We start from the raw sequence: 11,746 nt of genomic DNA on the forward strand, positions 1-11,746 counted from the left end.
TTAAATGCTGGTAGTTGGTCATTAACTACAGGTGCAGGTTTAACCAGAGAATATTGTAACATCTCGACAAGGCAATAAAGATGTGATATAGAGCCAACAAACTCAAAATAAAAACTGAAAGACATCAGAGGATGATAAAGTGTGATTTAATATTTACCCTTCTGACTGCTTTTTCAAACTGATACCAACACATCAAGCATTCACATAATTTATAAAGATTGTTTGCGCATCCAAAACGGTTGCTAACTGTCTCCCGTCAGGCACATAAAAAGCTTCACTCTGGTCATTTATTACCTACAGGCAGCAATAAAACGGACACGCCCAGTGCTACCACGGGCAAAAGGTTAAACCATTGAGAGGTTAATTTAAGAAAGTACTGAAAAACAGCACCAACACACCCCAGTGATAAAGGAGGCCAAGGCCCAGAAAGCCCCTGATTGGCTTGGTTTGACCAGTGAAGTCATCTACTGTAGGAGGGACAGGCCAGCTTAATAAAACAGGTTCATAACCCAGCAAACAGAAGTTCACCGGGAAACGTCTGAATCAGCAGACTGTCGGGCAGTCTGAGCAGTTGGAGACATTTTTTGAGAGAAAGAAAACCTGTTGGCCAAAAAGCCACCAAGACAGATTAAAGTGGAACTTCAAAAGAAGCCTTGGAGGAAGATTGGAAAGAAGAGAAATCTGACCTCAGGAGTTGAAAAGGACGTGTAAAAAGGCAAAGAATGGGGTCATTTGGACTTGAGCTTGCTGGCATCGGCCTGTCAGCGGTGGGCTGGGTGCTGACCATCGTCAGCTGCGCTCTGCCCATGTGGAGGGTCTCTGCCTTCATCGGCAACAACATCGTCACTGCTCAGGTGTACTGGGAGGGTCTGTGGATGAGTTGTGTGTTTCAGAGCACCGGCCAGATGCAGTGCAAGGTCTACGACTCTATGCTGGCCCTCCCTCAAGACCTGCAGGCTGCCAGGGCCCTCACCGTCATCTCCATCATCCTGGGTGTCGTGGCGCTCCTCATCTCCATGGTGGGAGCCAAGTGCACCAACTGCATCGAGGAGGAGGCCGTCAAAGCTAGGGTGATGGTGTCGTCAGGCGCGGCGTTCATCACGTCGGCCCTGGCGCAGTTTGTGCCCGTTTCCTGGTCTGCACACACCATCATCATGGAGTTCTACAGTCCAGTCGTCCCGTCCGGGCAGAAGATGGAGATCGGAGCAGCGTTGTACCTGGGATGGGCCGCCGGAGCCCTGCTCCTAATCGGCGGTGGCCTCCTCTGCTGCAGTTGCCCCCCACAGGAGGAGAAGGCACTAAGGTACAACGTAGCGCCTCAGAGCCGTATGGCGTACTCCGCCGCTCCAAGATCAACGGCCCAAAGCTCCTTCACCAGAAGAGACTATGTCTAGGAAGAACCAAGAAGACAAGACAGGGTTGAGACAAAATCCCAACTATTATTTATGCATTTTCTGGAAATTTATGTTTAACATTAAAAGTGAAATAAAAAAAAACACAGATCTTATCTTTTTTAAAATTGGAACCAAAAATATTCATTCATATTTTTTATACTGTAGAAAGATAATTGTTTACATGTCAACTTCTCCAAAAGAAATTATTTTATATAAATATATCTGTTCTTAAGGTGTTTCATTGTACTGGAAATGTGCTGAGCATGTGTAATTACACTGTAACTGGAACAAATGCTCGTGTTTATATTTGTCTTGATGGACTTGCAAACCAGAAACAGGAGCTGCGTCACAGCCGAATGAAAGAAAGAAGGTCAAAATGGCGGAGTGGACTGTGAGGGAAGTCATGTGAAGATCTACTTGGTTTGCTTTATTCCACGTTTTTAATCTCCATTACAGTCCTGTTTTACTTTCCATGTGTTGTGACTTTTAATTGTTGAAGCTAATGTACTTAACACTTGTTTAACAGAATTTATGTTCAACATTGTCACATTTTCCTTCACATTTCTATATACAAACTTTTTGAAAAATGTCAATACAAGTGAAACTATGTTGTATTTAGATATACTTATGATGATTCTAAATAACTTAAAAGAAATAAAGCAATGAAGATTTTTTTACAGTGAAACATCATTGAAGCCTTTTTTTATGTTCAATTTTTGTCATAATTTAAAAGCTCATTTCGTCAAAGCAAACAAACAAATGAGACCATAAACTACAGATTTAAATATTTTTCTGTAAACATGCAGAAATCAGTATGAACATGACACATAAAGACAACTTTCTGATTTACACTTTTCTTTTCTTTCTGTTTTTTCCTTAAATGGAAAAATGGAAAACCAAATAATCTTAAGTGTTTTTGGTCTAATTTCTAGTGCAAATATCTTAGTACATTCAAAGTAAAACAAAACTAATTTATATGCAACTTTCAGCAAGATACGGGAGCTTATTTTAAGCAAATAATGCTTTAACATTTTTTTTAGGAAGCAGTTCTGACAGATTATTTCACATTTTTCCATGTTATAAATAAAATAATCTACCAGTGAAACAATTTTTTTTATCAGTGATGTGATATGTGTCATATGTGCACTAAAAATTAGATGAAAAATACTTGGTAAGACTTTTTGCTGTGTTTTTAATGGGGTTTTTCTGCATTGAATGGGGAATTGGGGAAAATATGGAAAACCCATATGATCACATGTTGAGGTTCATGATCTCCTAACAATTATCAGAGATTTGATTGTTTCCTAATCCCAAACAGAGCATTTTGTTTTCAGACTGTAGATTTATTAGTGATTCCTGGAGGCTCTGCAGAAGAACTGGAGGAAAATCTTTCAGTTCTCAAACTAGTCGAAGTTTTAGGAAGTCATGAAAGGCCATGTTTAAAACTTCCCTTTTTGATAAAGCTCATAGTTAGACTGACTTAGGATATCCTTAGTTAGGCTGCTGTATGCTTATACTGAAACAGAAAAACTGGAATCTCTCCCAGTAACCCCCGTTGACTGATCAAAAATTATTTTACTGTTGTTAACAACAACAAAAAAACATTAGCAATTAGCATGTAAATAAAAGACATGAAAAATGGTCACTATAAAAGCAACAAAGACATGAGAAATATTCTATGTTACATCTGTCCTGATTCAAAAATTATTTGGTTTAAACAGCAGTGTAATCTAAACTACAAGTACCACAAAGTATGGAGAACCCAAATGGGTGCAATGGCCCTTCACCCGGAAACATTCTCCTACTACTCTCTAATTTTGGATTATTTGCGGTAATCCAGCTTTTAATCTTGAGTTTTTTCTCTATTTTTTGTTTTCATAAAAATCTGATCTGCTCGGAATGAAGGACTGAAGCAAAATTTACGACACACTGCAAGCACTGCAAGCAACTTTCCACTATCTGCTACACGTTTTCCAGTTGGAGTAAACACTACACGTCAATGACATGATAAAGATAGATGGGAAACGTTTTAACCAATTTAAGCATTAAATTGAATTTATTGGTTAAAAAATGGATCAAATTGAAATGTTTTTTTGTTTTTTTGCTACTTTGCAAATTTGACTGCATACATATAAGCAAATAAAAATTTGTAACCAAACTGGAGACAAATCGCGCGACAACCCGCTTTCCTGTCACTTTACTGTTAAATACTAGAGCTGAAACAATCCTTTAAAAAAGAAATGAAAACTTCTTCTAGTAGTGTTGAGTTTACATTGATTTATTTTGCTTTTTTAAAAGCAAAATTCAGAGGGTAAAGTTGTGTGAAGTTAGCTGCTTTTATTTTGAAAGGAGCTTGTAAAGGAGGGCGCCATATTGCCTTGTACCGCTGGGGGCTTTACCGTAATTTCCGAAGAGACAGCTAGCTTTATCGCAGTATGTCACCAGCGATACGAATAGCAGATAAGTACATATTAACCTACCAGAATGCTCAGCCTTTCTGTGGACTGATAACCGCTAATAACTTCCATTTATTGGGCTGATATTAACGCCGGAAGCGTGTGTGAAAATCAACAAGGTGATGTAATCGCATTTTGGTGTCTGCTGCTTTCTGTCCGAACTACAGATACCAACTATTTTTGGATTTGAATAGTCAAATGATTTGACTTCGGGCTCAGTAGGACGCCATCACTTCAATACTTTTTCTGGTTCTCAGCAACACAGAACAAACATCTGGGAGCTTTCAGGGAAACTCTTTCAGCAGAAACTAGTCAAACTAGTTGGGGACGGAACATTATAACAAATGTCAAACGCGGGATTACTCTGTTCCAGAATTACCATAAGGAAGTTTTAAGCACCTTTGAATAGCCTAAAAAGCGCTACATGTTTATTACAAAAGGTTAAAAGTATATAGATAGCACTAGCATCAGTTTTACTCTCTATTAGTTGATAAACTATCAATAATTAAATGTAAGGAGAAATGTTAAACTGGTGTAAAACCAGTTTTATTTATTATTCAACACTGGCGCTAACATTAGCCAAAAGGCTTATGCCCTTGCATTTTAATAATATTTTTATATAAACATAATCATGATGAAACTACAAACACTCTATCTGTTGGGCCCATTTGTCTTTGGGATCTTATTTTGGTTCTGCACTTAGAGAAAGGGTCTTGAGACTGTTTAGTGTATTTTAATTGTCAAAACATTTATTTTCCTTAAGTAATTAATTTCGTAGGTTTTTTCCTAACTGGCTGACACCTTGAAACACCGATACAATATTTCTGACAATAATGTAATTTAATGTGTGAAGCGCACCAGCCTCTCCATACGTATATGTATATGTATATATGTATATATGTATATGTATGGAGAGTTTTCAAGATCTAGTCAAAAGTCATGTTTGCACAGTGTTTTTTTTCTTTCTCTGTCAGATGTTTGGTTAGAGTTTAACCAATACTGAGAAGATTATATTCTCTGTATGCTAAAGGTGTCTTTAAGGAACTGTTTTCCTTTGGCTCTTATTTGTTCTTGGTGCAGTTATTCCAGTTTGAAGCAGAGCTTTGGGATCACATCTTGCTGCTGATGCTACCGGTTGGAAGAAACTGTGTGTTTGCACCATCATGACAGAAATATTTTTCTCTTTTAATTTGTCACAAAGGATATGCACTGTAAAACATAAGTGGAGTTTACTTTTTTTTTTTTAAATGCTAACTCGTCTCAAAAAAATCTAAACTTAAAAATGTTAGTGTCTTTAAGCTTACACAACTCAGTTAACTTGATCACTTTGAATAAATCGTAATGACATAATAGCAAACAAAACTGCTGTATAAATCTAATTAGTTCTCTTTAATAAGATAAATAATCTAAATTCGTTGCCTCAATATGTTTGTTTTCATTAAATTAACTGAGTGACATTAACTTGTGTAATTTTAGTAATAAATCTTATGTTGCAATAACTTAATGACATGTTATAAAAAAGAAAACTCCTTAATTGAAACAGTTTCTGTTTTCTATTTGTGTCTTTACTCAATCTTTGGCAGAAAATATAGAAACCGGTGCCAAGATATTTAAGATGAACAAGTCAATAAGAATTTAAGTTATGATCACTTGAAATATTTTATTAAACAGAATGTTTTTTTTTTTGTTTTACGTAGCATAGCCTTTCTTTTCGGTTGAATGTCTGCATGTAAAACAAAACTTAATGCTTTTTTTTGACCTACTGATTTTCCCCTCTGTACAGATTTCGGTTTAATCATCCATAAGAATATATACGCAGTTCTTTGGAGAATAAAGGTGTAGTAGGTAATAAAGAGTGGATTGTTCTTGGAAGCCAGCGCCCATCCCATAACCACATCACTAAGTCACACCCTGCCTCCATCCTTCCTCTCCTCTATGCTCACCATTATCAGGTGGAGGTTGTTGTTTTTTCTGTATGTGAAGACAGCCTCCTGTTGACATCATTGCCACTCCTCTTTACTCTCATGAGGTATAAAGGATCCGGTTTCTGTGGCAGCATCCTTCAGCTACATCACAGGTGCTCCGCTCCAGCTGAATAACAAACAGTCTTTGTTCCTTGAGAAACTCTGTGAAGATTCTGCAAACATGTCGATGGGTTTGGAGATTGTGGGCATTGCCCTTGGATTCCTTGGGCTCATTCTTGCGATAGTGACCTGTGCCCTCCCAATGTGGAAAGTGACAGCTTTCATCGGCGCCAACGTCATCACTGCTCAGGTCATCTGGGAGGGCTTGTGGATGAACTGCGTCTTCCAGAGTACAGGTCAGATGCAGTGCAAGATGTATGACTCCATGCTAGCCTTGCCTCAGGAACTCCAAGCCTCCAGGGCATTGACGATCATCGCCATTATTCTCGGAGTGCTGGGGGTCTTGATCTCCATCGTCGGAGCCAAGTGCACCAACTGCATCGAAGACGAGGCAGGAAAGGCCAAAGTGATGATCATCTCTGGGATTTTCTTTGTTCTTGCCGCCATTTTGGTGCTGGTCCCGGTGTCTTGGTCTGCCCACGTAACCATCCAGGACTTCTATAACCCCATGTTGATCGACACTCAGAAAAGAGAGATTGGGGCTTCGCTCTACATTGGTTGGGCTTCAGCCGCCCTTTGCCTGATTGGAGGGGCCATGCTGTGCAGCCGCTGTCCGCCCAAAGACAAGTACAAGGCAAATCGGATGGCGTACTCCGCCCCACGCAGCGCCAGTGCTGGAGGGTACGACAAAAAAGACTACGTCTGAACTGCCCTGACATGTCTGCAAAACTGTTAGTTGTAGTTCTGTGTTGTGTGGATGTGTTTTGCTGTCTAAAAATCACAGGGTGAGCCCCTCTTAAGACTCCGACATGAAGATTTTGTGCAAATATTGATTTTTTTCCCGTCATTTTGGTCAAAATGTTCATTTACATCCTCTTGGTTTGTTATAATTGATTAGAATAGGAGCCTGTTTTCCTGCTCTCTCTGTTGCTGTAAAACACTCACACCTGCTCCCTGCTTGTGTAGGAGTTTACCGGCGGCGCGGTTTCGTGTTACACTGAAACTTGCTGTTAAAACATTGTGTGTCATGTCAACGACAATGACAAGGAAGTGCCGGCTCTCGTTTTACATGGATTTGTTTGCGTGATTGCTTCTTGTGCGCGTCTGTGTGCTTTTTGCATGTAATATTTGCTTAAGAGGGTTTCAGCTGAGACTGAAACTAAAGATGGATCACTGATATTCATTTTATCACTGTGTTTTTAGTTTCACTGTGTTAAAAAAAATATTTTCTATTTTTTGTGTTTTTTGTGTTATTGAGCATTCACTATGGGGTTACATTACAACTTGATGTGTATTTTGAATTTAGTCTTATTTACTCTGGTCAAACAAATATTCAGTGAACTTTTTTTCTTGTATCTTCATGTTTCCTTGTTTTATACAATATTGACTAATTTACAAATGTTGGCTCAGTTACTGTTGTGGCACCTGAATAAAGAAATAAATTAACATTTATAACCTTATTGAACATTTCAATAAAAGTCTTTTTTTGCTTAAAAGAAAGTGTGTGACCATTTTTAGAGAGCAGGAAACCTACAGAAAACTCGTCTTGTGGATTTTGAAAACAGCTCAGAATAGAGGTTGTGGCTACCTTTATTGTGCATCATGTTTGTAATAACCAACATGTTGGAACAGCAAAATAAAACAAGAAGGTGATGAAAGGCAGCTGAAATGTATATTAATGCCTCCAAAATGAAGTTTTATGACAGGAAAACACAGTTCAAAAGTTTACAGATATTATTAGATTGTGCTACAAAATACAGTTGAGGACTGAAGTTTTAATTTATCTTTATAGCGGTGTGTAAAAAGTTAGAAAGTTGAAGGCTACAGTTCAAATAAGCTAATTCAAAGTTGAAGAGTAAAACTCCAGTTTAGGTAACAATGTAGAAGTTTTGGTTGAATTATGCACCACATTTCTTTTATTTAAGCTTTCTTTTTATAAGGTTTGAATTATGTTTTCACAAAAACATGGTGATCCAGAAAAGAGGAATAATCATAAAAGCTGCCAAGAGACTCATAATAACTGGTGGAGCTGCAGATATCTACAGCTGAGGTGGGCAAAATAATGTTTAAAGCTCGTAACCAACAATTCAGGAAGAACATTCTCTGGACGGATGAGACCAAAACCGAACTATTTAGCATGAATTCAGAACCCATTGTTGTTCACTGTGACTCTGGACAAAGTGAAGACAGTTCTGGTTTGAACATATTTTAACGTGACAGCTTTTGGTCATGCTCTCCAAGAATCTGGCTTTCATTGTGGAGTATTAGAAAGAAAGTGCTTGTGAAAGAAAGACATGAGATGTTTCTGTATGGTCAACATACAAAACACAGTGAGGCCACAAGCTAAAAGTACGCAGCACCCTGAACACACCGTCATCCTGCTGTGGGGAAAGGAAAGCTGGTCAGAGTTGGTGAGAAGAAACTAAATAAACCCAGCAAAAACATGGAGATCACAAATAATTACAATGTAATGGTTCAAATCAAAGTATACTTGTGTGTTTCCAGACTTACAGTTTGAAAACTGATATTCACAGAAAATCTTTCCAATCTGAGCTTGATTTTTTATTTTATTTTATTTTTTTGGAAAGACAACAGGGGGAAACTCTAGCTGCTTAAAGCCGGTAAATACATCCAGCTCTGGAAAAAATGAAGAGCCCACTGCACTGAACCCCACTGAAAACCTCCTGGTTATTCTTCCAGATATCTGAACTCTTCCTGAGTTAAAACATTAGTGTTGTTGTTTCTAAATGAATATGAACTTCTTTTCTTTGCATTGTTTGAGGTCTGAAACTGCATCTTTCTTATTTTGACAATTTCTCATTTTCTGCAAATAAATACTAAATTTTTGCTTGAAATTTCACAGACACATTGTCAGAATAAAAGAACAATGTTCATTTTACTGAAACATGTAAAAAGTAAAATCATTTTAAGTGATGTCTTCATTTTTTCCAAAGCTGTACTATTGAAAAGTTGTGGCTGAAATTTCAGTGAACGATGGATCCATACCAATGAAAGCGAATGCACTCTACATGTTTCAGATTTTCATTTATAAAATGTTATGTACCATTTTTCTTCCCCTATGCAATTATAAACCACTTTGTGTTTAATAAATCACACAAGATCCCAATACATGAGTTTAAATTATTTTGTAAGTATTCAAACTTTTGCAAAAGAGTCTGAATACTTTAGTTCAAAATGTAAAGTGATAAAAAAATATTTTACAATCATACAATTTTACAAATAAAGACATCTCTAGCAGAGAGTGAGATCAACTTCCAGGTTTGTTGAAACTTTTGGAACATGAGAAAAACAGAAAATAACGGTGAATCATTTTTAGTCATTGCAGATATTTCTGACCTTTTTTCACAGACGTTTTTTTCTTTTTAGCTATGGTTCTCCTTTAAAAAAAATAATTAAAAATCACCCGGCTTCCTTTTTCTCTTTAGGTTGATCACTTTCTTCATGGAAATTAGAGGGTTTTTGTGTTTAAGTGACATGATCCACATTAGAAATTAGGCCAGCAGAGGAGAAGTAGCAGAGGAGAAGTAAAGAAAATCAAAAGGCTATGTTTATTAGGTGACACAGTTGGCAGCACGCTGCAGCAAGCAGATCCCGAGTTTGAATCCCCGTCTCTGTACTTCCTCACAGAAAAAACATGACTTAAAGCAGAATAAAAATATTTAAAAGCAGCAGTGAGGAATAATATTTGAGATATGTCCTCGTTGATATTTATCTTCACAATTTAAACACTTTTTTTCCTTTCTGACTTGACCAATCTATGATAAGCTGGTGTAGAAAACGAATACATGATTTATTTTTCTTTCCTACATCACAGAGTAAATTAGGTTCAGATAAAACTGCTGACAGTCAGGAGATACCTCTGGTCCATGTTAGTATCTCCTGTCGTCTATATCACAACCTTTTACAACTTTATCTACAGGAAACATGCAGACACACACATAATGCAGACAAATAATACATACGATACTGCTGTAATCTGACTGAGGCGGGTCACAGAGTGGAATTTGACCAAACTGTGAATAAGTTGCAATGATCATTTTCTTTTTAACACACATTAATCTAAATCCATTTTATATTTTCTCATTGCTGTGTACTTCCTTATGCAACTTGTTTTTTCCTGTCAGTATGATCTTCATCTGGAGATAAATAAAGAGGAAGAGCAGCATGACAATACAAAAAAATTTACTTAAATGTCACATTTGCATGTCTACTTCTCTTTCCATCGAACAAAGATGGAAAGAGAAGTAGAGAAACAGGTGATCTTGGCAGGCGACAGAAACAAGATTATTGGCTGAAGTCCAACGTTTTCCTGATACAGACGGAGCGAAACTGTGCTGGTGGACAGAAATGTTGTGATAAACTATCAGCAGCAGGTGTAATTATGGTGCACTTTAAGCATGCTGTTATGACAAAGTGATGGAAATTCAGCAGAAGATGCTTGAAAATGACAAAGTAGTGCAAAGGAAAAATGATTTGTGGTTTTAATTGTTTTGAAAAGTTACATTGATACTTTGTAGATCCACCTATTGAAGCTACAATTTGGAATGTACATTATATAAATATAATATAAATGTTTCAAAATAGTTCAGATCCCTCAGATCGGATGAAGAGCAAACACACATTTTGAAGTTTTAATACATACTTTGGACTTATTTAGTCCTGGCCTTCTGGATTCTCTCCTCTTTATATTTTGGTTCACAAGTGTCAAACTCAAGGCCTGGGGGCCGAAACTGGCCCGCTGTAGCTTTTTATGAGGCCTTCTAGACTCCAGATTATATCAGTAAATCCTCCAGTTTTTCAAAAATCTGCTAAATTCCCACAAAATCAACAAATCCTCATATTTGTTCTGATTTTACTGCAAGTTTTCTCAAAATTGTAAAAAAAAACAACATTGATTTTAAGTAACTGCTGCCACAACTTTACTTGATGTCAAGTTATAGCCCATAATTGATATGGCAAGTAATAAAATGTCACATTTAACATCAGACATTAGTCCAAATGCCATAACATTTTTAAACTGGCACCACAAAATGTGCAATTTTGATTGCAAAAAACATACAAAAAATTGCAAAATCCTGGAGGAACAGCTATTTATTGATACATTAACAGTTTAATGGGTTTTATGAATATATTCTGGCACAACCGGCCCTTTAAGAACCTTCAGGTTTTTGAGAAGGCCCCAAATGAAAGTGAGTTTGATAGCCTATTTTAGATGTATTAAGTATTTCCCTCTTGTACTTCACATACATGTTGTTTCAAATGTAGAAAGCTTCACAGTTTATGAATTATTTTCCAGGCACTCTGTATTTGATAGCCATCTTTTGTTGCTTCCTTTCTAATAGATTATTGATAACCTTTGTTTTTAGGGCAGAGCTTTCATCTATGTTCCTCCTGGTCTTGATAATGTTAGATATTCTTATGGAGTTTTGCACTGTACTTTATGAATTAATTGTGTTTTTCAACCTATTTTGAGCCAAGGTACATTGTTTTAATTGAAAAAATCATGAGGCACACCACCAACCAAAAATACAAACAAAGATACTCTGTAGCCTCCTATATTACATATATAGTCATTCTTATCAAAGTGTCTTGAATATGAATCAAATAAACACAAAAATTTATTTTTTATCATATTTTACACTTATTTCAAATTGCACTTAACATGTCCACTTCAAAAATACACCTGAACAGTACCACAACACTGTCGTGTGTGCTGCATGAATGTAGTAACATTCATGCATCACTAATTCAGATTGCTAAGATAACTCAGATACAGGAAAATGTTTATATT

At 36.9% G+C, this 11,746-nt stretch overlaps 2 protein-coding genes across 2 annotated transcripts; both read left to right on the forward strand.

The window, feature by feature from the left end:
• The first annotated feature begins 101 nt into the window (after positions 1–101).
• Positions 102–2,079, forward strand: LOC106910505 (claudin-3-like). The gene has a single exon (XM_014977150.2). It carries the CDS (start codon positions 723–725, stop codon positions 1,392–1,394), a length of 672 nt encoding a protein of 223 aa, XP_014832636.2. The 5' UTR covers positions 102–722; the 3' UTR covers positions 1,395–2,079.
• A 3,819-nt stretch (positions 2,080–5,898) lies between these two features.
• On the forward strand, positions 5,899–7,434 carry LOC106910494 (claudin-3-like). Its single transcript, XM_014977144.2, has one exon. The coding sequence runs from the start codon at positions 5,996–5,998 to the stop codon at positions 6,638–6,640; it is 645 nt and encodes a 214-aa protein (XP_014832630.2). The 5' UTR covers positions 5,899–5,995; the 3' UTR covers positions 6,641–7,434.
• Positions 7,435–11,746: the final 4,312 nt, after the last annotated feature.

Source organism: Poecilia mexicana, unplaced genomic scaffold, assembly GCF_051168715.1.
Source record: "Poecilia mexicana isolate PSO_F unplaced genomic scaffold, ASM5116871v1 scaffold_14, whole genome shotgun sequence".
NCBI classification, from domain to species: Eukaryota; Metazoa; Chordata; class Actinopteri; order Cyprinodontiformes; family Poeciliidae; genus Poecilia; species Poecilia mexicana.